Source organism: Chrysoperla carnea, chromosome 4, assembly GCF_905475395.1.
Source record: "Chrysoperla carnea chromosome 4, inChrCarn1.1, whole genome shotgun sequence".
Classification (NCBI taxonomy): Eukaryota; Metazoa; Arthropoda; class Insecta; order Neuroptera; family Chrysopidae; genus Chrysoperla; species Chrysoperla carnea.
In genome coordinates this window covers 59614558-59641934 of record NC_058340.1, presented here as the reverse complement: position 1 = coordinate 59641934, position 27377 = coordinate 59614558, and the positions used below count along the sequence as shown (strand labels likewise).

The following is a 27377-nucleotide window of genomic DNA, read 5'->3' as shown; positions in this document are numbered from 1 at the left end:
ATAAAAATGGTTCTTAAAGGCCAGTCAATATACAATGTCACAAAATATGTATTCATTAGAAATAAATAAAAAAAAGGTATAAATTAATATAGTACACTACAAGTGCAGAAAGTTTGAGATTCCTGCACTACGCGATTGGATGCGCATCATGGCGCGCAGTTCAGGCCTACCAAACTATCTGCTCGTGTCATGTATATTATTTTTCTTTATTTTCGGTCGAAAGTACGTAGTTGCTGCTTTTGTTGGGAGGCAAAAAGTCCGACATTTATGCTTTGGTACCAAAGGGAAGAAGATTGCCGAGGTGAAGCTGAGAACATCATCGCGTGCAGTTCAGGTGCCTCAAACTTTCTGCTCGTGTGATGTATACCATTCATCTTTATTTTCAGTCCGACATTTATGCATTGGTACTAAAGCATAAATGTAGGACTTTCGGCCACCCAACAGAAGCAGCAAGTACGCACTTTGGGCCGAAAATAAAGAAATAGTATATTACAGACCTATCGCTTCGGGCGACAATAAACATGAAATCTGAGACATTTTTTACTTGCTCCCGTGGTGTGTAAACTATTTTTCTTCCCGACGACCACGGAAAGCGGCAACTTCGTTTTGCACAGTGGGCAGAAAGTTGTCACTTTCTGCCCGGAGGTGAAAAATAGTATATTATACTACAAGGGTGGAAAGTTTGAGATTCCTGCTTCCTCTTCTTTGCCCCGCTGCGCTAAGCGGAGCGTCCCGTCTCTGTCAACCAAGAAAGTAGTATACACACCAAGGAAGCGAGTAAAACACTATTAAGTAAAATTACCAAAGAAATCTAAGAATCCGTGGTAAAAAAATAATACAGAATATTTTACATCTAGGTGATACAATTATATTTTTTGTTTAACCCTAAGATTGACTGGTGTTTAAATCAATGTAAAAAATCAATCTAAAATCAATTAAATGGCCTTAATAGATAAAAATGCTTAATATTTAAGATATGTACAGTCAAAAAAAATGTATAATAAATTATTCTTAAAAAATAAATAACAAAAGATTTGAGACCAAAATTAGTTTATACTGATGACACGGTACTACTAGAACTTTCTGAAATATGGCGAGTGACAAGATTGTTTGTTGAATTGTCAATTGTTGTTGTTGATTCACAACTGTTATGACTACGTGGAGCGTTTGGTAATAATTGACACGAACATGGATTATCAATCAATACACCACACGGTTGTTGAATAAATACATTTGATTTTGTTTTATCGATCTTTTTATAAGGTTTTTTTAATAATTCCTCAATTGAATACGGATTCTTCTTCTTTTCAACTTGTTGTTGTTGAGCTGCTGGAGAACGATGATGTGGATGTTCATCTGATGATGATTTCACAGATGAATCACTTATCACAATTTCATCAATGTCACTTTTTTCGGAATTGGAATCATCACTTGTTATGCTTGATGTATTCTCATTGTTATTGTTGATTGATAGGGAGGTTAGAGAGGTTTGATGATGTTTACCGAATATACTATTTGCTGATTGTGTGGTGGGGGTACTGTGTTGATGATGATGATGATTACTGATTGATGATGTTGATGATGGTGATGATTCAATAAGTGATAAGCGTTGTGTTGTTAAATCTATAACAAAAAGTTTAGCAAATTTAAACAACTTTTAAAAACAGAACTATTGATTTTGGTTTGGAAAATTAGAGCGTGTATAAAAGAAGTTATACTTAACGTTACTCTACAGTTTTGAAAACAAATACAAGCCAATATTGTTATTTAGATTCCAACACATCAAAATACGTTAGAAAACTGGGATTCCTTTTTGAAATCTAATATTTTCTTTCTCAGGTTCAATATTAGAACACGATAAGAAATAATTTTCCCAAATTCTAATAGAATTCACTCGAAAAATTTGAAACGTTCATGTTAATTTCATCACTTGGCCGAGTAACGTCTTTAAGCATTCTAATTGAGGAGAAATTATTGGTAATTAATTTTTCGATGTTAACTAACCTGAAGGATATGCTAAATAAGTTGGTGGTGGTCGACACGGTAATATAAGTCCAGACCATGGTGATGATTTTGATGGAATTGGTGTGGATGTAGCAATATGTAATTGATGTTGTAACGCAGCAATACGACTACTTGTAAAACTATGTGCAGGTGATGGTTCTGATATGGTTGTTACTGGTGGTATCTGCATTGGTGATATATGTGCCGGAAACAATGTATTCATCCTTGTTACACCACTGGTTAACGATGTAGATAAAGGCTTTATTGGATATGCGGTCGAATCTGTTGAACAAAGAAAACAAAGTTATGGTTAATATTTTATAAAATTGATTGTGTTACCTGTGTTTGTTTTATTATGAACCATAAAAATAATAAATTTATTGTTTACAAGATGACAGGATTAATAAATTAGAAAACGGTTTATTAAAATATGAACGGGATAATATATTGCAATTTGAGAGGTCATGTAAATATTAATTGTGTAATTAAAAGATATTAGTCTATCTACATTTTACAGGCAGGTTTTCTCTAAAAGGATCTTCAGTTGCAATTTTGAAGTATTTCTAGAACTATATTACTTATCGCACGTTATCGTCCGGATTTGTTTGCTGGTTGAGTAACAAAACCCAAAAAACTGCCGCAAAAAACGATACCAAAACCATGAATTTTGAGAATATGCAAAAATATTTTTACAATTTGTCAATTTGTATTTTTTATTTTAGCAAAATTTTTTTCATTTTACAAAATGTGGAAGTGAGTTATCATCAGTTGGTTATCAGTGGAAGCGAGGTATCAGAAGTTAAAGATAATAGAGATAATTTAAAGTTAGTACAAGAAAATTTTATGTTGTCATAATAAATATCCTGATCAAACCAAATGTAGGTACGCATATATTGGGTTGACTACTAAATCAGAAGGATGTATTTTTTAAACGTACATTACAATTAATTAATACAGAAAAAGTAAAAGTAGCTAAAATTAAATTTTTGAAAGAATAAAACAAGTATGTATTTGATTTAAGAATTTAGAAAATCCATTCCATGCATTCAATATGGTTTCAAATTTGCAACTTTAGGGCTGTATAGCACCCTAAAGGAAAAATTACGAAGCAACGCATTTTCTAAATACTTTGTAAATACTTTGGAGGGGTTTTGAAGGCTAATATTATAAATGGTAATAGGTATGTGGTTTTTGTATATTTTGTATGTCTTTCTTTCTGTGCTTTCAGTATTGACTTTCGAGAAAAACTACTTCAGAATATACGACGAGAAAGGAAAAAAACTTTTCTTCATTTTCTATTTAAAATTAGTATAAAGTTTTTCTTATAAAAAAGTTCGAGTCTCAATTTTATGCTGGATTTTCTAATTAAAATTTTCATTTAATTTTGTCTTTGGAAAAAAAAAAATTATTGAAAAACAAGAATAACAAAGCCCTTTGTAATCAGTTACAACAATTTTTTTTTTAAATAGAATGTTAAGTAGCCAAAACAGTATTTCATTAACAAAAGATAATATATTTTAACCCTCCAAAAAACTAATGAATGACCCGTTTTGTTAGAATTAGATAAACAGATAAAAAATATCTATTTCGTAAATAAAAACACAAAAAAGGTTTTGACATTTTATTTTTATACGGAGCGATAAATTAATTTATAATACAAATATTTTTGCAACAGAATAATTTATTATTTATACAAAAAAATTTTGTTTGTTTCCAAATTAATACACCTTGTGAGGCACCCACGAGTTAATTAGTTACGAAAAGACATAAATTGATGTTAATATGTTGTTTTAAAAACAATATAGACATTTGTAACAGATAAAGTGTGCGCATCTTCCACCAATGACTACTTTGAAATATTTTTGATCTTAATTATTAGTAGTCAAATACTTTAGCCGGAATGCATAGGAAAAGTGGGCAAATAGTACCAATTTTAAGGAAACTTTTTGTGAAGGGTTTCTAGAACTCCAAGGAACATTCAGCAAACTTAACCTACTCAGAAAAAGGCGTAGGATCTCAGCGGAGAGCATATGTAGTTCAAGTTCTTTTGAAATGCTTATTTTGGCTTAAAATTGCCATCTAGTAGATATTTTTTGTTGTTGAATACGAATTCGATGTTATTTAAATGAACTCTCGTTAAGTCTTGCTTAATTTCCTAGTTTTTTTTTTTTTTGGTTAGGGATCTATCCCGCCTCGAATAGTTTTGCTATAAAGTTTTTATGTATGTATCTATTAAATAACGATAAAAATCTAATTGATCGAACAGTTATCTATTTGATTTTGACTCTGAATATTATTTATACTATTTTTGTGCGTGAATGACTTATTTTAAAATCTATAACTTTAGAAATATTCGAAGAAGAGGCAGCGTGATATACGAACACGAGTGGCCCAACATGAGTAATAATAGTAGGAGACACGCATGTTTTACTTCAGTATTGAGCTTTTTGAATCGAACATAATGACCAATAATTGTCAATTTCATAACACTTTTCAAAGGGGTTTGCGATTAATATAATTTCATGCAGGTTTGGTGTGGGTACTGGGTGTTCTGTCCTGGATGAAAGAGTGTCCTTATACAAGTCCGCTACTTAAAATAAGCAATATAAATTTAAAAAATCTAAATTTACCTGCCATAGATGTGTGAATATGATGTCCATTTGTAAGTGATGAATTATTTAAATGGTGGTGATGATGATGCGAATGATGTGATGTTGGCAATCCATTATGATTTGATGATTGTGAATGATGATTGCTCGGCATTAGATCAGCTTCAGTCCATGCACCACTATTTCTTAAAATTCGATTAACAGAACTAACGGATGGTATACTATTTGGATCACATATTCTTTGTGCTAATAATTGATCACGTATCTCCCATGCAAACATACCGGGATTCTCTTGTTTGAAACGTAATATTTTCTTGACAACTGTTGGTGTTGCAACTTGCTGTAAACAAAACGAAAATTTATTGTTTTAGTTATTAGTTTTTCTTGATTTTTTTACTTTATGAGGGGAAAGGTTATAAGTTTAAGGTAATTAATTTTGATTATTTATCTCCTAGAAAAAAAGAAGGTAGAAAGTATCTTGCTTGTCTACTGCAGGAGCTGTCACAGTGGTGCCAGCCTCTCTTTGACGACCTCTCCGACCTAAAGTCAGGCTACGTCAAAGCTCTCCTTCTGTTCTTGAACAGCTCCAAATGGTTCATAGAGTAGTGACCGAGGGCGGGCCAACCCATTTACGGTTTCACAACGGACCCTATGGTCTAAGTGTGTCCCACTCCAGGATAGCCACTCTAACCTAACCTAACCATCTTGCTTGTGTACGGAAATGGAGGTACAGTATGGTAATGAAGCGTATACAGTGGTTTAATACGATAACCTTGTGATTTAATTTGATAAGCTAGCGTTTACCACCTACTTATTGAAAATTGAGCAAATTAATCCCTGTATATTTGTAGCGCATATCTTCTAAATTTTACGGTTCAATACCGTATACCTTCTGCTATAATTTTACGACTACAACGCTGGCCTCTACCTACCATCTCCTACTCTGCAGACTCTAATCAAGCGTCTTATGTTGACTAAAAGCCTTGTATCTCTGTCCTGTAGTCACATTGGCATGAAACAAGGCTTAGAATTAGAATTGACATGTATTTAATAATTGCATAAGTTACCTATGAACAATCGCCTTACTTGCAACAAATGACATGCTGGAATTTCAACTCAACATAAGGTTCGATTTGCACTTTTGCATTATTGTAGTAATAAAACGGTGCAAATCATGATAAGATCTGAGAGTGGATTGTAGGAGTTTCAGACATTCAATCCAACCTAATAAAAACGTTTAAAATATGATGTCCAAGAAGCTGACAGTAAAATATAATAACCAGAATCATATAGATTTTATATGACATGATATACAGTGTGTCGCATTTAAAATGAAACCACCCTCATATTTTCGTTATTTATAGGAATATCGGTTTACAATTTTGCGCAGTCATACAAGGTGGTGAGTCACCTTTTTTAAGATACCTAACCGGAATCAGAACTTTATTCTCAGTCTACTACAAATTAACAAATAGAGCTGATTCTTACTATTTTTTCTAGCGTCAGGCATGGTTAGAGATATCGAAAAAAACCCGTATACCAATTTTCATGATAAAATTTGCATTTTTAATTTTTTCATATTTTGTTCTTGACTCAAATTTATTGAAATATTTGAATACATAACACTATTAAATTATCAATTTGTCCAGTTTTTACATTCCATTGCACACTAGTTATAAAAGCTTATTTTTCAATTTAAATATTTTGATAAACTTGAAATAATTTTGAGTAAAGACCAAAATAATGAAATAATTAAAAATGCGAATTTTTTCATGAAAATCGGTATATAGGTGTAAAAAATATATTAGCAACGTTTCTCATAGTTTATTTCAATAGCTCTAACCACCTATGATGCTAGGCAAAATATTAGGAATAGGCCCTATTTGAAAAATGTGATCCAAAACCCTATATTACTATGCAAAATTTCAAACCCACCTTCCTTGAAGTAACGAAGTACCTGGATGATCGATTTGCTCTATATTTTTTGAATTAAAAAGATACAAATTTTATAACTAATGTCTCCACACAAATAAGAACCGTTTAAAATTTCTCCACACAAATACCAATTTGAATGTCGCGGTTAAGTACTTTGTTTTGTTAATTACGATATACACAGTTTGGTTCAGTTTTTCCTGAAAACACGGATAAAACGAAATTTTCTAAAAATGAAACCTAGCTAGAGCGATTATTCTCCCCAAAAACCTCTTGCATACCAATTTTCATGAAAATCATTGGAGCCATTTCCGAGATTGCTGATATATATTTATAGATATATATATATAAGAATTGCTCGTTTAAATGACGAATATATGAGGGTGTCTTCATCTTAAATGCGACACACTGTATATGTATGTATAATGTTATCCACAAAACAGAAGCAATTATACATATTTTATAGATGACAATAACACATTAAAAAATGTGTGCATTGAAAATACTTACAGAGCGATAAGAATCAAATTCAAAAAAAAGTACATATAATTTTGACCCTAATATACTGAACATAATAAATAAAAATGACAAAAAAAAAAGAAGGAAAAAGACAAAATAAAAAAATTAATAAATAATAATAATAATTTCTTTTTTTTCAAAATGTAATTGCGTGTTATGTTAGAATCGTTAGTAATATTAGTGATGGTTAAGTAAATATATTAGGCATCAAGTAATAATATCTAATATTACAAATCCATCACGGCCACTATTAACGGGAAAAATATTATCTTATCAATTGTAACAATCTCAAGTTGGTTGTGTTACTATACACCACTACAAGCTATAAACTACCATTAAACATTTAGTTCGATTCGACCTGTGTATATGGTCAACGAGAAGGGGTGATCTAAACGATCTCGTACTTTTATATTTTACTATTTATTAATGATGTAAGTTTTTAACCCGCGAAATTTAAAATTGATTACTCTTTAGCGTTTTCTCATTGTTAGACGAGGAAATTTAGTTTTTTATCTCTAAAATTTCTAAAGTAAGATGGAGCGAGATGCGGTTTTGTTAACTAGATGTTAGAAGATATTTATAAACTTTATAAACATTGCAGATTATCGGCAGATAATTTCGCTCGTTTGTGTTTTAAAAAATGCATTTTCGTACATTTTTTGCACAAATAACATAGTATAAATAATGATTTGAAAATAAATTTTTTTTAAAGGTCTGCTTTTGAAATCAAGTTGCCGAGGTCCTCAGGTACTCTCAGGAGTTTTTTTGACATCGGATTCAGCGTCCAGCGAAAAAATAGGGACTTGTTTTAAGTTTAACAAAGAAGTACAGAAAGATAAAGACGAGCTGCAGTAACTTGGCATAAATAATAAGTGGAGGAAAAAAGCCCAAGTGAGTCTTTGCTTTGAGCTTATGTACCCCACCCTAAACTTTTGAGAATTGGTGTAGGCTTAGTCCAACTTCATACAAAAACTCAATCAAAACTCAAGGCTTATTTAAAATTGCCTTAAAGATGTATGAGCACGGTAGTGGGGGCACAAATTTAAAAAACTGATATTTTGATTGTGAATTATGTTATAACTTGACGATATAAGATGAAAAGTAATAATAAAATTTTTCGATATCTGGCGTATTTTTCAAAATATCGAAAATTGAAAATATTGTTTAATTATTCAGCTTTCGATATTTAGTAAACCAAGGTATTGAAAAATTTATTTTTATTTTTCGTACACATTCATAAAGATATACTAAAATTCATCATCAAAGTTGAAAATAAAATAAAAATAATTTCAACCTTAAATCTACCCTGCTCATACATCCTTTATATGAATGGAGACACTCGTATTTTTTTCTTTTCTATGTTATTGCTAATATGTTTAATATCTATTAAAAAGTTTTTTTATTTTTTATTTTTAATTTGTTTTCATTCGTTCCAATTGAAAATTATCAAAAAAATGTATTTTGTATCGATTTTCAATGATATTTTTCATAAAAATTTGCATTGAGTAAAAGTAGTCTACTTATAAAAAAATTTTGAGCTTTTAAATCAATGACTGTTGTAATGCTCATACATGCTTAAACGAACAAAGCTCTTAATTTTTATCTGCTTTATTATGGTTAACTATTGAGAGACTTGAATGCACTACTACGTAATTAGAACTTTAAATTATACATCGAAACTAATATATCATTCTTAAGTATGTCGGGTAGAAATTACTATAATATACCTTATTACTGTTTGTTGATGCTAATCTTATGGGGATGAGTTCAAACGTAAAAAAAAGACAGTAGAATATCTGCTACTATAACGTAGTTTGAAAATACGCAATAAAAAACGAGTCATTAATTCATAAGTTGCCCAGAATTTTTTATTTATTTATATACTTTTTTTTAAACAAATATTATATAATAGGTGTTTAAAACTTTTTTCTGTACCATAATATTCTATCATGTTCATGTTTAGAAATGGGTGGTAGAGCTGGAGGTATTAATGTATGCACACGTTGTGGTGAATAATATAGAGGTTAAACATTAGTTTACGTGTGAAATACAAGTGTTGGTGTTGGCGCAATAGTAATGTTTGTTTAATAAAGAAACATACTATTTTTTTTTTTATTTAATGGGCGTTATTATATATAGACAATGTATATTGTTTTATATTTATGCAATAGATGATAAAGTTGAATTCGTGAAAAATTTGACACCCTTATTATTAACGTGACTTTATGGTCATAGACATGGTTATTATATCCAACTCACGCTTGTATTACAAACATCTTTTTTAATTTTCGTTCTAAAATAGAGGATAAGCCTAATGTCGAATTTTCCATTATAACCCATTAAAACTAGACTTGATACTATGACAAAATTTGAAAGTGAAATTAAAATTGATTAAAAAACGAAGAAGTTATAAGCAATCAATGATTGCGTTCAAAGGTTGGTCATCTCCCTTTAGCAAATCAAAGCATTTTTTAGTATTATTAGTACTTTTCATTGTCATGACTTTATATTTTAACAACCTATTAAAGGCTTCAATTTCAGTTCAAAATGTTTCATTCATTTTGAATGAGGATAGATGGAAGCTTTATTTGATCTGGTTGGAATATTCCAGTTAAAGTTTAAGTATTGATACTTTTAAAGAATGATAAATGAGATTAATTGAATTTATATTAGGTTTTTGGCAGTACATACTATATCATAATAAATAATTAAAATAATAAAAAATAATTTTATTTTTGGTGTATGACTACAAGTTTTTTTATTTGATCTCAAAATTTTTCGAACTTGCGTTCATTCTCAAGAGATTCAATCTAATTTATACAAAATTTGTTTATAATGATAAATAAGATTTTGAAATTCTACGTTGCTATTCCAATCGAAGGTTAGCTTGGATTAGGATAAGAAGACCCTAAATTAATTTAAAAATTAGAATTAAAAACTTTACGCAAAACTTCCAGCTGTTCTCAACATTATGGTGGAAGATAGGCGAAAATTTAGAGTACCTCAACTGAAGCAAGTGAAAAAAAATGTTTTAAATAAAAATTATAGAATTTAAATTTTTCATTAAAATAAATAACTGTTATTCACTGTTGACTACTGATTTTAAAAGTTTTTTTATTTTCCAGAAACATTACTTTCGGTATAATAGAATAAGCTAAAACCACGATAATATACAACAAATTCTTGAGCTATGATAGTTTCAAAAGGTAATTAAATTGGAAAACATAAAAAGAAATAAAATGTAATAAATTTAAAACAATTTTTAATGATCTAGGATAACATTTTAAGTCACATAAAGTAAAATTGTAATATATTAAATGTAGAATTGATTTGAAATTGATAACATTTTAACGATATTTTGCAATAAAAAACTAGTACTAAATGTATGTCTATGAATATATTCTATTTAAACTATCAAGTGCTTCAGGACACCCATCTAACAGGCTTTCCCGTTAACGTCTTAAAAAGTTCAGTTTTTATCAATAATATTCTTGATAAAAAATCAGTTTTTTGAGTCAGAAATAGAAAATTATTGTATTTTTTATTTATGAAATTATTAATATAAGGAGTTAAAGTTATAATTAATATATGCCACATTTTAACATGAATTAAATTAAATCCTTACAGAGATAGGAAAATTTTACTTTATTCTTATAGTTATTTGATATCTTAACTAACAAATTATACTAATATTGTTTGTATGTTGCTTGAGTAGCTTTAATGTTGTAAAGAAAGTACCAAATTTCGTTGATTTTTAAATAAAAATAAAACTTTGATTATTACACAATGTTAAAATACATTTAGCAAATATTTAAAGAAACATCAACACTTTAAACAAAAGTAAAGGGCCTTATACTAAATGTATTGTAGCGGTTTTTAAAAAATTTTAAGACTTTTGAAATGGACCTTTTTGGATTTTTTTTCTATAGTAAAAATTATTACATGAAATTTAATTTTTTTAAATCATTGCCAATTTCGGTGGTTTTGAATTGTTTGATGGTACTAAAATTAAAGAAATTGAAGCCTAATACTTGATGAAACAAAACCTACGTTTGGTTGGTTTCAAATTTTATTTCATTGTTTTATATTATAGTACAGTTATTCTAAAATTTTGATCGAAAATTAATAATTAATGCACAAGTTATTTAAAAATTCCGATATATTTTGGCGCTAGCTCAAAATCTGTAAAACAAAAATTGGGGACATAAAACCTAGCACTGATATAATTTGTGAATAGATAGACACCCTGATACACCCAATACATAGTTGATGTTAATAACGTCAACTAAATGTAAATATGACATTTTTTTTAATACTTTAAATATCGAGTTATGTGCAATGTTTGTTATGTGTCGGCCATTTTCTGATGAACGCTTATAGATAATGACGATGATGGCGCTAGTAGGCGTTGCTCATCATGTACACTATGTAGATACTAGCGGAAATTTTTCATAGTCATGCTACACACTAAACGAAAATTGTTTTGTTATGGGAACTGACAATATGTTTTATTTTAAAATACTTTTTCGTACCGATTATGGGTACGTATTGAAACTTATTTGGTAGCTAGAATTAATAATTATATTCGAGACCTATTCAAAACCTGCCCATTTGTTGTTGGTTTGTTTAGGTAAAGAAAACTACAGCACAAAAGCCCTACCACCTCTTTAAGCTAGAAAGGGACATTCAGTAATTATTTTTTTTGTGATATTCTTTACGTAATTTTTAAAGGTTATTTGTAAGGACAGCTTTCTACTGTAGAACTTTTAAGAATTTCTTCCATTTTTTCTCGAATTACGAATTTATGATTATATAAATATATATCCTATAGCTTTATTGTTACAGTAGAATTGCATACTTTTAATACTCCATAACAGACAAAATTAAATTTTGAGAATGTTCGATTCATAAACATATGCTAACACAGTTCAAGCAGATCCATTAATTCATGAAAATATAAATCGTCCATTTTTCGATTTGGAGTTAAGATTGCAGTTGATATTTGCATCCACAAAAATTGGCAGTTTGGTGTGGTTATTGATCTAGAAGTGCAAATGAACCGTATTTTTAGTAAAGAAAACAGTTCTTAGTTTTTTTTTGAAATTGAAATTATTAAATAAAAATTCCTTGATCCAATGTCTAAAACTAAAAAAAGAATCATATTGGTATCTCATACCGTTTTGCTTTTATTTCAGATTAAAAGTGTATAAACCCAATTTGATCCAATTTTATATATAACGCTTCCACCAAATTTATTATACTGGCATGTTTGATGGATTCAAAAATTCAACGAGGTATTTTGTGCATTGAATCCAGAATTAATTGCAGGAATGGGGGAAAAATCACAGTATAGCCAGTTTCCTAAGATTTAAGTAAAGTTCCTTTATTATAGTATAATCCTAATAAACAGTAAAAATGAATTTTACATCTTTTATTTAACAACTTCTTTTATTAATGATTTAAGTTCTATAACTTATGTATCCTCTAAAAATGATGCATACACTCTCTTAATTTTTAATGCCTTTATAATTAAAGGTAGGTAGTCATAATTCCTTTATAGTATATATATTACCGAACTTAATTACAAATCGATACGTTTACACTAAAAATTAAATGTGTTTTTAATAACTTCATTATAAACCAGAAAGAATTTATAATATTTTTTAAAAGAAATATTTCTTATCAGATATTTGGATTACTGGAAAATATCATGCATCACGAAGATACGCTGAAAATTGACATACATAATTATTGTATAATATTCACATATTTGTTTTGCAAAAATTTAGGTATAAATATTAAGCACTACTTCATTAATATTTAGTTCTAATCGATAAGTGATCCGATTAAAGTCGTTGTAGAAATTGTGGACAATACTGATCTGTGTTGATTTAAAAAAAAAAAAATTATATGAAATACCATACAGTAATTCAATTGTTTTTGATGCATGAATTTAGATAAAAAATAAAATTATAAATAGCTCAATATATAATTCAAAGTAGCTCGTGTGGATTATTGTTTCAAAAATAATTTTTTTTGTAAAAAAACTTCAAACAAAGGAATATTTAGGTTTATAAATTATCATACAAACCATTCCTAACATTTAAACTAATATTTTACTGCATAGTTTCTAAGACAGTAGGTTTGTGCTGTATCAAGAGCCAATTGTGGATGAAGGCATTGGTCTTAGCGATTAGGAGCAGCATTTCAAAATATTTTCGTTATTTAAAGGATTATCGATTTGAAATTTTGCATAGTGTGTCATCACCACCAAATCTGCCACTTTCAAGAGCGACGGAAATGTAGTGCAAACGAGACATGCACTTTTTTAGGAATAGGTATCTTATCACAAAACTTGAGAAATATTTTTACGAAATCATTAAATAAGTTCTACCCCAATTTTATCAAAAATTATTAACTTTAATTTATTAATCTAGTTTAAAAACACGCCCGTCCCACTCTTCGTAAAAGGACGCATGTTAATTTGCGTAGTATATACCACCCAGAACACCAAAACTAAATTGTTAGACATAGAAAAAACTAAAGTTTTTATAATTTACTAATCTTTAAAACTATTTTTGCTTTAGTATCGCTAATTAATATTCATAATAATTATTCAATAAATATTTCATTACATTGCGTGTTATTTATGTAAATATTACTCCGTGTCAGAAACAAGTGACCGGATATATTATAGGGGACAGATTTGATCCTATGATAAACTCATCATGTTATTATTTAGTAGTACCTAACCTTTATATTTGTACAAGTATTAGGGTCACCAAAGTTACAGAAAATATTTCAATAATAAAATTTGTTATTTGTTAAATAACAACAACGATAAACAAGAGCAAACTTTGTAAATTTCAGCTTTGACCATGATGTACATTGTAAATTTTGGCTATGGCAATTTTCAATAAACTATTTGAAAACTTTTGCAAAATCAATATGAATTATCTTCCAGAAAATTCGCATGAAATTGGCTTCATTATGGATGAATCTGAAACATTTTTTATATAAAAAATTGTATATGAAATTATTAATTTTTAACAGATTAATTTTATTTTTTAAGCGTCAATGTATTCAGCATCTCAAATATTAGGCACTTTTAAGGTGTCAAAACTTTGTTGGTAACAAAATCATGTGTAGTTAAATGATGTTGACGGAATCGTAAAAAAAAAAATAGACCTACTCTCTATAAAACAGTTTATTAAGATTTGTTTTCTTTAAGCGCAAAGACATATTGGTGGTTACAGTATGCAACGTTTAGTAGAAATATTAAATTTTAAATAAATTTAAGAGTACACCTACATATTAAATAACTGATAATAATTGATAAACATTACAAAAAAATGCAATAGCTACTGTATAATATTTCTATAAATTGGTAATTACTTTTTATTATCAATCATTTTGTTTACATTAATATTTAATAAACAAATTTCTACATGAATTAATAATATTCATTAGTATAGATAGTTCATTATAAACGAAGGATGTATTTTGTTTACGCTTGGACTGAATCTAAGAGGTCCGGAATCGACTCCTGGTGCGATTATATTTTTTGCCAATTCTCTTTAATTCAGATTAACTCGACAAGATATTTGTCTATATATAGTTTACGCCATTTGTATCTTATATAAAACGTCAATTATAATCGAGAGACTTCGACAGTAAATAAAAATCGTATACATGTGTATAGTAAACAACCACTAATAATAAATCAGTTAAATGTACTTCCAACTTCGTTACAGATAGAAGAAAATTTTAAATTAGAGCGTTGTTCCTCATTAAAAAAAAAATTAATATTTTTTGTGCAAAAATTGAATTCAACTGTATTACAGTTAAGTTTAAGGTTTGTCACTTTGTCCACATTTTAATATATGAAGTGTTCGAATTTATCTATAAAATATAATAAGCACCATATAAAATAAAAAAGTATATGAAAACATATGATTAATATACTGTTTAATAAAGAGTACCAACAATATTTTAAGTACATAATAATATTGTGAAAACTGATTAGTTCACAAATTTCAAGTGCAAAGTAATCAAATATTCACATTTTATGATTAAATCCCGTATAGAAATTAGGTTTGCATATTAACTATTATTTTTAAGTGGTGATTTGATATATCCATAATAAATATTTGATGGATTACATATTTTTTACAGAAATTAATTACATGTAATATTATATTATACATTATGATTTGAAATTATCACAAAGTGTAAAAAGTAATAACATGCTAGGGCGGCGTAATTAGAATAATTTACGGAAGGGTTGAAAGTTTTCTTGAACTCAGAACTCAAAAGAATCAATTTTAATATAGTATTTACTTAACACCATTTCCCTTGATTTTGATGTTCTCAGTTGATGAGTGTTTAAGCGTTCACCTTACAGCATATTATTTATTATTAGTCGATAAAATTCACCGTCCATTTAATTGTTAGTTTTCTCTTATAATTGAGATCGAATTTTAGATAAAAGAAGCACTAATAGAATAGGTACTTCAAATTTTAATGGTAATGGTATTATAATATTTTTAAGAAGTATACAAAAATTTAGCATTTTCTAACACTAAGCCCATAGCACGCAAACAACTTTAAGGATATACGAGCAAAAATTTTGGATAAAAGGTTTGATTTTTTTTTTATATGAAGTTGAACTAAGTCTAAATAAATTCTGAAAATTTTAGGGGGGAGGGGGTTCCCGATTATTTAAATAAATAAATGACTTCAAAAGTATAGGCATATTTAAACATTGGTTTTATGGGGAAACGGTAGATGCATAATGTTTTAATAGATTTCTCCAAAACTAGTTGGTGGAAAATCTTAATATATTATTGAAAACAAAAAATTTATAATATGACAAAAAATTTTCGATATCTGGAGTAATTTTCAAAATATCGAAAATTGAAAAGGCAGATATTGAAAAATTGTATTATTATTTTTCGTCTACGTTCATGAAATTCTTCCCCAAGTCTGAACTTGTCATGGCGCTCGTGCTGCCTCAAGTAAAATAGTTCTATAAATGATTTTTTTTATTGGATCACTGATTAATCTATAAATATATAGGAGACTTTCTATAGATATAGATAGATAGATAGATAGTCACTCATCACGATATCTCTGGAACTATAAGACCTAGAGACTTGAAATTTGGGAGGAATATTCCTTTTGCCAAGTAGAGGTCAGCTAAGAACGGATTTTACGAAATTCCACCCACAAGGGGGGGTTGCGGGGGTGTACATGAATAAAAAATTCATATTTTTCAATTATGGCTTTTAATAGTTCAAAACTTGGTCAGAATGTTTTAAATTACATTAAAAAATTTTTTTAACCTGCGGAGGGTAGAAAGGTGTAGCGAGAAAGTGGGAAGGAAATATCGAATATTTACAAATATACCTAAGTGGGGTATCAAATAAAAGAGCATGACGTGTACATTACAAAACTGTTATCCAACGCAAGGAAATGTGGAGGGAGGGGTGGAAGTGGGGATGTTGCCCAGCAAAGCGGGCGGGTAACAGCTAGTTATTTATATACCAATACTTTCTTGATATATTTTATTGTATGAACGAGAATAAGGAAAATTTTTGAGGAGACATATGTACCAAAAAACTAGAATCACAAACATAAATATTTGTGCCTGCGCGTTTTAGTACCACAATAAGAATATTTTTTTTTTTTTATTTCTGTAAATTTTTTAATTTAAAAACATACAAATTTACTATGCAGAATAATGCAAACAGCTACTTTTGGTAGTATCATATAATTCAATATTTAACAATTAGACCATTCTATTTCAAAAGAAACAATACCGAATATTTCATAACTACTTTCTTTTAAGTTTCATTGTTCTTTACCTAATTCTTGATTATATTATTTTAATTTCATGCCAATTTTGAATTTTCACATAAATTATGAGCATATCATACACAATATAATATGCAAATTTGAACAAAAATATGATTCATGATTATATATTGACATTTTTATGACCATCTTTTTTTAAAAATGGCAATGGTAATAGTAAATTGGTTTTTCTTGACCGATTAATAGTGTGATTTATTGTAAGTTTCTTCAATTCGTCATGAAATAATAACACATAACATTTAATTTTATTTAAATTTATTTTAAAATATCTAATTAAAACATCAATGCCAACGCTGATGGTTGTATAAATTTTATGAGCTTAACAAATTGAACTGAAAAAAATTTAGTAAAACTTCATCACAACCTCTATGTAGACAGTCTAAGTGTGAACTAAATATAATGAACACTGGTTAAGTTGATTACTATATAGTGCAGTAATCGTTGCCATTAGACATCTTACATCAAGTTACTCACTAAAAATATTTTGCAAAAAAGTAGGTGCTAGTCTTAAACAAGTTGTATTTGATATATTGTCGTGTACCTGGTTGGTCCAGGGGAAGATGCTGCCACCAAAGGTCTTTTATTTAGTAAGGAGAGACCTTATGAATCCTTATTAATGAATACGACTTTTTTATTGTTTGATAATATCACTTTATTGTTTGACTTGATGTTTGAAGTTAATAGTTTTTAAAACTTAGTTTATAATAATCACAGTATAATCGAATTGATGTTCAAGTTGTATAATCACTGTATAATCTAATTAATTTCCAATGTCTTTAAATACAAAATTTCTAGGTCAGTATATTACATATTCTGACGTAAAAATGGAAATATTAAATGTTAATTTTGCTGACAAGAAAATATAATTAAAACCATGTCGTTGGATTAAAACTTAGACCTCAATTCAATTATTTTGATTGCTAACATAAGTAACTAGCTTAATGAATAAATATTTTAAATTAGGTTATTTAAAATATCATTACTTAATAATAATAATTTGATTGATTTAGTGTGCTATAGCCACGTTTTTAAGGATAACGCTGTCCAGGGCCTAACAATATCTTAAAAATTATTTTTTTCTTCTTGTGTGCTCTGTTCGAGCCACTTACCGTATTTGATGTGATTTTCGTTCCGACTTTCATAGTTTGGTTAGTAAACATACAGACAAAACGCGAACTTTACCGAGACTTGAAGTGAAACTAAGCAAACCCAAACAATGGCATTGATGTCATCGAATCCAATGTATTCACTGAAGAATTTTATTTTGCGTATAAGCGTTAACCGTACAAAAATGACATACAATTATTTTCAAATATAACAATTAACATTGAAAATTAGGATAGTCTTAAAGGAATATCCGTGATTTGTTTTTTTGGTGTACATATTATGTATACCCTCCAATGAAAAACAAAAACAAATGAACTACGTTAGAAAATTTCTTTTGCGTAAAAGAGTGGGGTGTTTTCCTTCTTTGATAGTAGATGTATTCTTAGTATGAACTTTGATGTTCTAGCTTTATTATTTTCTTGAAATATCTTCATAAATCAATAAGAAAGTTAAAACAAAATGATATCCATGATGTCCATCTACTGTACATTACATGGAGGTCAAAATTATTACGTCTTCAAACATCTACCGAATACACCTACGTAGATTAAACCTTTATTATACTTAGATTTATTCCAGTTTTCACAACATATTAGTGTGAAATAGGTACTATTTGTTTTAATGAGTAAAATAACAATTATTTTCAAGTCAAAATATAAAATATATTTAATAAATAGTCTTGCGTCAAATCTACAGGATTTCAATCAATTTTCGGTAACTTTTTTGATACCAAAAAACATGATACGTTTTATGAGTCAATATTATTTATGAAAGTATCTATAGTAAAACACGTACAGGTCGCAATATAAGGCCTTATCTAAAAGTGATTACTGCAAGCTTCGTATGATAATATGATAATAAGAGTTTGTAAGAGGTTGCAGTTGAAAAAGTTGATTGGCGTCATGAAATCTACTTTCTGAGAGTAATGGGTTGTTAGTCTAACCAAAGTAATATATCTGAGATGGTATCCATGGATCTTATTGATCTTCCAGACGATCAACAGGAAATAAGAATCACCAGATTGTTACATATTACTCCCCCCATCTCACAATAGAAAAAAATGGTATTGGAACCATTTTTGGCAAAGTTACGCACTGCCTAAAATTGGGTACTTTTTCATCTGATTAAAAATTAATGTTGTAAGTTTTGAAATCAAGTAATGAAATTGAATAAGCCTTCGAATACATATAATTTTTGCATCCAGTGTTGGCTTTTAAATTCTTAGAAAATTTAAGATAACTTTTCTCATCCTATTAAATCTTGGAACAAATCGGTAGTAATGACGATAAAAAAAAGTTTAACCCTGTATTTCAAAACTACAAAGTACAAACTTTCGAATGAGTTTTAGATTAGGAGTAGATTAGGCCATTTTATGCGGAAATACCTACAACTGTTTGAAATTTTGCAAATATTTAATGTTATTTAAAGAAACAATTTTTTATGGCAAGTGTATATAATAAAAGTGTTGCTTCTTTGAAGTATAATATACAACATGTATTATATATGTTTTGAAACCATCTCGATACTTAGTAATAGTGTTTACAATTCTGGACACCTTGTATATATTTTAACATAAACAAATTGTGTGACGATATGAATCGTTTTAATGATTCATTTCATTCACACTTAATCGTCTTATATTCTTTTTTGGTTAGTTGATTTGATTATTAGATATAGATGCGCACACTACAAACATATACTTATCATATATACGTTAATTTTCACACATTAATTTTTATAACATCTTAAATTATACACCATCAACAAAAAATAATACCTACTCCACCTTTTATATATTCATAATATAATATTCCACCTCCGCGTTGTCGTTAATAACCAAATTTTTTATTAGAATCAGCTGTCAATTTATTTTTATAAAAATAATAATCCATCAACAGAAAATAGCTCTTTAAACAGATATTTTGCACTTTTGTATCAAGATATAAATTAGCACTTCTATAACAGTGTTGCATTCAAATTAAAATAAAAGCTGCAAATTGCTTAAGCCTAGACTCCAGTCAGTTGCGGTCGCTCTTACTACATATAAATACAGGGGGGTGCGTAAGAAAATGTATAGCTATTAGAGAAGAACAAATGGTTTTCTTGGCTCAATACTATTAGTAGGAAATAGAAAATTTGCTTGAGACATGAATAGAATTTCTTGCGCGACGAAATTTTACTTGCCAGAAGAAATTTTTTTTTCGATCCAAGAATTTTTTCTCTTTTTTTATCTTCGAACCATGAAAAAGGGAGTGTTATAAGTTTACATGTATGTCTGGCATCGTAGCTCCTAAACGGATAAACCGATTTTTTTTTTAAAGGAAATTTAATGGAGAGTGTTTTTAGATATGTCTCACGAAAATTAGTATTATTTTTTAAATTTTGAAAATTTCATTAACAAATTATTATATCAAAAAGTATGCCGATACGTCAAGTCCGCCTGGTCACACTCTTGATCGAAGGCGTTACTTGATAAAATTTGCTATATGTTGAGGGATCTGATTAAACATTAACATAAAAAGTAACAAACTTGCAGAAAATCATTTTCTGAGATCTAGACAAAAGTTTTTGGACTGGAACTTTAAACAAACTCTGACAAAAGGATATCAGTGTATCTAGTGGGTCTTTAACCATTTAATCCAAGTGAAAAAGTGGCTAAACTGCCACAAATCAACTAAGTATTTTTTGATTGTATTTTTGATACAATAATATAACTGTATTTGGTGACGATAATTTATAATTTGAAATATACTATATGACTCATATTAGGTTATTAAATCGACTGAAATTTCTAAATCAGATTTGTTCATTTCAACATCATTTTGCAGTTTTAATATAGCAAGATATAAATAATATTTAAAAAAATGCATAGACACTTAAAATAAAATGTGTAAATTGATATTATTTATTACCTTTGTTTTACTGCCGCCAATTGACCCTGGTCGAATTGATCCAGTCTCATAAAATCGTGTTAAAATTTTTGAAACACAACCATGTGATACAAGTAATTGACGTGATATATCACACGGTCGTACACCCATTAATGCTAATTCAACAATACGGCGTCGAACACAGTCTGGAAGTGGTCGACCATTGACAAAGACACCACCAAGTTGGTTTACACCGGCTTGGCCTGTAAGCAAAAAAAAAAACTGATTTGAATATATTGTAATTTATTACATTTTTAAAAAATGATTTCAGCTTGTTAAGTAAATTAATCATTTAGAATTCGAAAAATGATAAATTTTTGTGAGATAAATAGATCAAGGATGATTCAAAAATAACATGCACTTTTAATCTCTGACTAGGAAAGTTCAGAATTTATTAATGTTGGGGAAAGTAGCCATGATCGTACTTTTAAAAGCCATACCAGTACATCAATCTGATTTAATTAAAAATTGTTTTATTAAACATTTGAGTATGAATCTGTCTATTTATTCTTGAGCAAAATATTTATAAACAATTATGATTAATTTTATCTGTTAATTAATTTAAAGTGCATCAAAAAGCCACATTTTGAAATTTAAATGTTCGTTTTCAGCAAGTCTGTATTGGTGCCATTTAGGAAACATGATAAAATTAAAAAGAAATCAAAATAACATATATAAATAATTAAAAAAAAAGATAGGAAATTGATTTTATAGTAAAATTCTCGTAGTTTTATACAAATGTAGAAACGTTTAAGAAATTTTAGTGTGGTGCTCCAACACCAGAATAAAAATGTCCAAATATTATTGTAAATATATCTGACTTTTTGACTGCCTTTATCTCAACCGTCTTATAAAAATGCAATTTTATGTCGAGACTATACAGCACGGGACTAATTAGGCTCTGGTATGCAATATTTTCGTTTTATTAACAAAAAACCTGCAGAATAAGCACAAGAAAAAACAAAAACACAACAAAAAGAACGGTGCCTCTTCGAATTTATTTGATATTTCGGAAAATAATAACTTAAAACTGATGATCAAAATAATATTAACAAGAAATTTGATTGATATATAAAATCATAAAAAAGAAAGGAATATGACAGCAAATTAGAACTAAAAAAGATTTAATTTATAAAAATACCTGTAGTACATAAGTCATGAAAACGCAAAAAAGAGTAGTTGGCAGGTAACTAACAAGTTGTACATATTTTTTTCTTTCTATAACAGACCGGCGGCTTATTGACAAAAAAATGGTTTGTATGTGCATGCCAACGATTGATACATTATTTACTTATTTTATGTAAATTTGGAATATTTTGGTGAAATTTTGGAATAAGTTGGCTGAACGATCAACTTTTCGTAAATTTGTCAAATGTTGTTGTCTCTAAAAGGTACGGTCAGAGCCACAATAAGACGACGTTCACTACTTTGCGGTATTCATTTGGTGAGAGTTTGGGAATATCACAGCAACTAATTCCATTCATTCGAACTGTTCCGAGAAATAAAACAAAATATCTACTAACTTGCATTTTTATTTCATTATATTTCTTACATAAAATGCATATAACCTCTTGTTTTTTATGTAACCAATTTGCAATTTGCAATATAAAGCAAAATACACCTGTTTTCTAGTTCTTCGAAGCAATGAGCTTGACTTGCTCAAATTCTTCTTTAAAAGAAAATTAAGGAATAAAATTGTTGGCAATTATGAGAAATACCTTCGAACCTGCTTAGGATAAATGAGACGATGTGGGTTTGGAAGAATAAAAGTAAAAATATGGCGAACCATGATTACTTTTGCATAGGATAATAGTAATAATAATAATGGGGTTTAACCTGCGTCTTTTAGACATCCATCTATAACAGAGGCCACCCACATGATTATTTTTAATCTTTATTTATTTTAAATTACATACGAATATACAATTACATTTTTTAAGATATGGGTGGAGTCGGTTACTTCGTTCTTATCCAAGCGACGACAATGTGATCAATTTACCGGACCATTAATTATAATTGAACAGACTGTCGCCTTCTGGATTCGAACCTGCAATCTCCCAGTCAGTAGTCAAACGGTTATAGGCGATTGCGATGTGACCATTTTTTTTTTTTCTGTCGATGAGCATCCGGTCTATAATTGCTCTTCACAAAACATAGCGAAAGAAATTCACTATTTAAAAATTATTTGTTAAACATTGTTTTCATTCTTCATATTCTGACAGCCGCATATATTTCGTTTTTGTTTTACATGCTGTTTTAAAAACTTAATCATTTAATCTAAACACAAAATTGTTATATGTTTATTGCGTGTGTTATATATATAGGGAAAAAAATATTTAGAAAAAAATTATTTAATAAAGATTACAACATTCCTGTTATAATACCGACAATAATACCTCTATTACCGGCCGATATTATTATATAACTGGAGTAGCTTTTACATTGTACACAATTTATAATAAAAATATTTCTATATGTTGCTAATGGCTTTGTAATTCATTAAATTGTCATATGCTCATATTTAAGAAGATCACTAATTTCTATTTATGATTTCAATTATAAATAATAATGTCCCTATAAAAATTTCTTTTAATGATTCCGTATCAAAAGATTATTACGGATAACAGCGTTGTATGGATTTGTCTTTTGTCTTTTGTTCATACAAAAGAATCGCGATTGCCGATTAACGTCCACCATACTATATAATGCTATATAATGATAAAGGGTATGGACAATTGTTAAACATATATTTTAGCTTATAAAATAATGTGTTAACCGTATAAAGCTAATATAGCGATATATCATCTTTACAAATTATAGCTCATGTGATATTCTGATGTATGGGCTACATTATTGTAAAGTTTCATTCAAATGCATTCAGTAGTTTTTGCGAGAAATCATAACAAACAAACAAATAACCTTATACTTTAAAAATACTAGAAGTACTCTTATATGAGATATAGGCTTATATCACAGATGTGGGCTTAAATGAAAGCTTCATTTGTTTGTTTCCAGCCAATCTGTGAATCTGTGTGCCTGACTGTGGTATCGTAGCTCCTAAACAGTTTTGATTTTTTTTATTGAAAAGTAATTTGATCGGTCATTGTCTTTAGCAATATGTATCAAGTTCGTCTTTAGGATTCCGCATCCTATAGCAAGATGGTCTTTAAACGGCTGAGCAGAAACATAGCTTTCGATTAAATTTACTTTCAAATGAAAAAAAAATTAAAATCGGTTCATCAGTGTAAGAGCTATGAAGCCACAAACCAAACATAAGTGGTTGCTAAAAGTTTATTACTACCTGCGCAGAATGTTTGATAGTTTATGATGTTTCTGATGATGTGAGGTCACATACGGACAACTTTGAAATGTTTCATTATCTAATATTTTCGACGGAAAACGTTTATTTTTTACCATTTATGCTTTTAATTTTACTTTTAAAAATAAAAAATAAATATACGAATATAAATCAGTACAAAGTATTAAAAATTAAATTTGGTCAAGTGTGTACTGAACCTTTTAAAATACAATTTCTTAATAAACTGCATTGAATGTAGAATGATTATAAAAATCTTGGAACTGCCGAGCAATTAACATATTTAATACAAACTTCCAAATCACCATTGTCTGCTCTAATTTTAAAATATTAATTTAAAAAAATTCAATAGGTAGTAACCAAATAAAATATTTGTAAAGTAATTAACCATGATATCTATAATATAAAAATGAATCGCTGAATGTGTTGCTAAGCGCAAATCACGAGAGCAGCTAAACCGATTTCGCTAAATCTTTTTTTATAATATTCTTTGAAGTACAAGGATGAAAGTTTTTGAATACATTAAAATAGATCAATTGAAACACTACTTAAGTGTTGGCAAATGAAGTTAAGTTTATAATGCAAGGGTCTTTGCTTTTAAAATTGCAGTTACCCATCGAGGCGGGGTAACTGCAATATTTATAACTGCATGGGTAACTGGGTAACTGCAATATTTAACTGGAAGAATTAGTTAAGAATTTTATTTTATTTGATACAATTACAAGCTCAAATTAAGAATTTTTAAAGTATTGATTTCAATATAAATACTTCTACCGATTATATTTCATGTACCTAGTTCTTTTTTCTCCGATTATGAAAAAAGAATTGAAAAGCCATTTGATGAAAGATATTTTGATTGTCGAGAAAGATAGATTATCACACAAAAATCTTTCACCACTTTAATGTAGATTTAAAAATATGGCATACACAATTTTCTGATATATTCGCGTGTTTTGTGACTTATGTCCAGCCCAACCCTTTCATTATTTCTTATGCTAGATTCTTTTAAACACCGTAATCATCATTGAATCAAAAAAACTAATTATATAAAGGCAAACTTTTAGATTTGATAAAAAGAAGTCGATGAATACTAAAAGTGTGCATCTGTTGTTAATTTATTCTATCATAATATAATATTCTTAAATCTCTTTTTAACACATCCAATCCTTTTTTTAAATAACAATAATTTAGTAAATCGTTTATTAAAATTTATAAATAAAATAAAAAATTAATATATTGTTTTAAATTTTGACAGTTCTTAATTATAAATATAACACGTGCCTACAACATCACAAATTAATAATAAAATACTATATTATCTAGATTTTAGGTCGGTAATATCTTTTATATTAATATGATAAAAAAAGTATGATTAAAAATGATTTCAACAAGTAATAATTATCTTTAACACCTCTTAAATTTATGTTAAACCTGAATGTGTATTTAGAAATATACAGACAATGCGAACATGTATATATAAATTTGCAAATTATTAATCATTTTTAAAGGCAGCAGTTGTTCATTTGTAAGAAATATTAACTAATACATGATAAATTAATATATTTACAACAGTCGTTTTGATATTTATTTGGACATTAACAAAACGATTTGTAAGTTTTAGACAGAGTTATTCGATTTATTTGTATGTTCTGTTTTAATGATTCAAGAAAAGTAAAGTTAGAAAAATATTTTTTTCTCTTTTATATCCAGTATATTTTAAGAGCTTTAAAGTGAGGACCATGAAATTCTTATGTTATGTCTTAATAAATTTCCTGATCAAACCAAATATAATGTTAATCAAAAGTATGCCTTTTCAAAACTTATATTACAATTAATTCATACAGTAAAAACTAAAATTAGCTATAAAATTACATTCTTTAAAGAATCAAACAAGTATTTGACTTCAAAAATTATCTAATACCATAAATTTTCAGAAAAATATCTTGTAAATAAAAAAAAGTAAGCGCTACACTTGCAATGTAAAAAACTGCGAAAGGAATACAATTTTTTGCATATACATTGCTACACTTTTAGAAAATTATAAGTAATGATATCCTTAAAATACAATTTTTTTAGTAAAACATGAAGATGTGTGCACGTCTTAGATTCTAAAAACTTGTTTATGGCATTTTTATTTGAAGATGGTCGAAATTTAAAATTATACCCCAAATTATTCCAAAAATTGCATGTAAAATAGATTTTTTTTTCAAAGTAACATTATAATTATATGGATAGAATCTAGAAAAAATATCACCAAAAAATATATTTATAAACTTGTATCTGTATGCATATATCTACAATTGAAGAAATAATAGTAATTTATAAATAAACAGAAGTAACCCTAAAGCAATTTACTTATTAATAAATAATGATCAGAAAAAAGTAAAAGTCTTTGTGGAGAATATTATAAAAATTACAAAATCATGTTAAATTGTCATGTAACAACTAAAATGTTGCAATACAAAATGTATAACTTGCATTCAACTGAATGGGACAACTACTTGACAGTATGCAGTTCAATTACGATATTATTAACTACTGAATTTTTTACTGATATACAAATAATTCATTAAAATAATTTTCAGTATAGCCATAGCCAACAGCCATCCATTACCAGAGCCAGAAGGTAACGTGATATTATATGAAGTATGTGTGTAGATGGCACGTGCTGTTGACATAGTTCTTCTTTCAGTACCATTTTCAAGGTCGACAAGGTTTCTTCGCATTATTACAATGACGATGATCATCATCAAATTTAATGTCATTAAAACGACATTGACTCTTCTATTATACTTTTATACCTCTATGTACGTAGAAACTTAGAGGCAATGTCTCCCAAATATCTACCAAAAATCTCCCAATTGAAAAGACTTAGATCTAACTTAAAACATTCGTTAATCATATAAATATTATCGAAGATAATAAATGAGAACTCTAGGATATATTGAAATAAATTTCGATTTTTGTACAGTCCACCACCAAATTAGCAAAGAGTAACATTCATAATAAGAGTAATCACTAGCTAATTCTTACTGATAATAACTACTTGATAGTCGAAAATACGTATTTTAAAAATACAAAAAA

The 27377-nt window shown here is 28.3% G+C and overlaps 1 protein-coding gene across 1 annotated transcript; it reads right to left on the bottom strand.

Annotated features, from left to right (window-relative positions):
* Nucleotides 1-1051: 1051 nt before the first annotated feature.
* On the bottom strand, nt 1052-27019 carry LOC123298825 (paired box protein Pax-6-like). Its single transcript, XM_044880921.1, has 6 exons — nt 26845-27019; nt 20960-21180; nt 4635-4953; nt 2005-2286; nt 1293-1623; nt 1052-1154 (listed from the first exon to the last, which is right to left on the bottom strand). The coding sequence occupies exons 1-6, from the start codon at nt 27017-27019 to the stop codon at nt 1052-1054; spliced, it is 1431 nt and encodes a 476-aa protein (XP_044736856.1).
* Nucleotides 27020-27377: the final 358 nt, after the last annotated feature.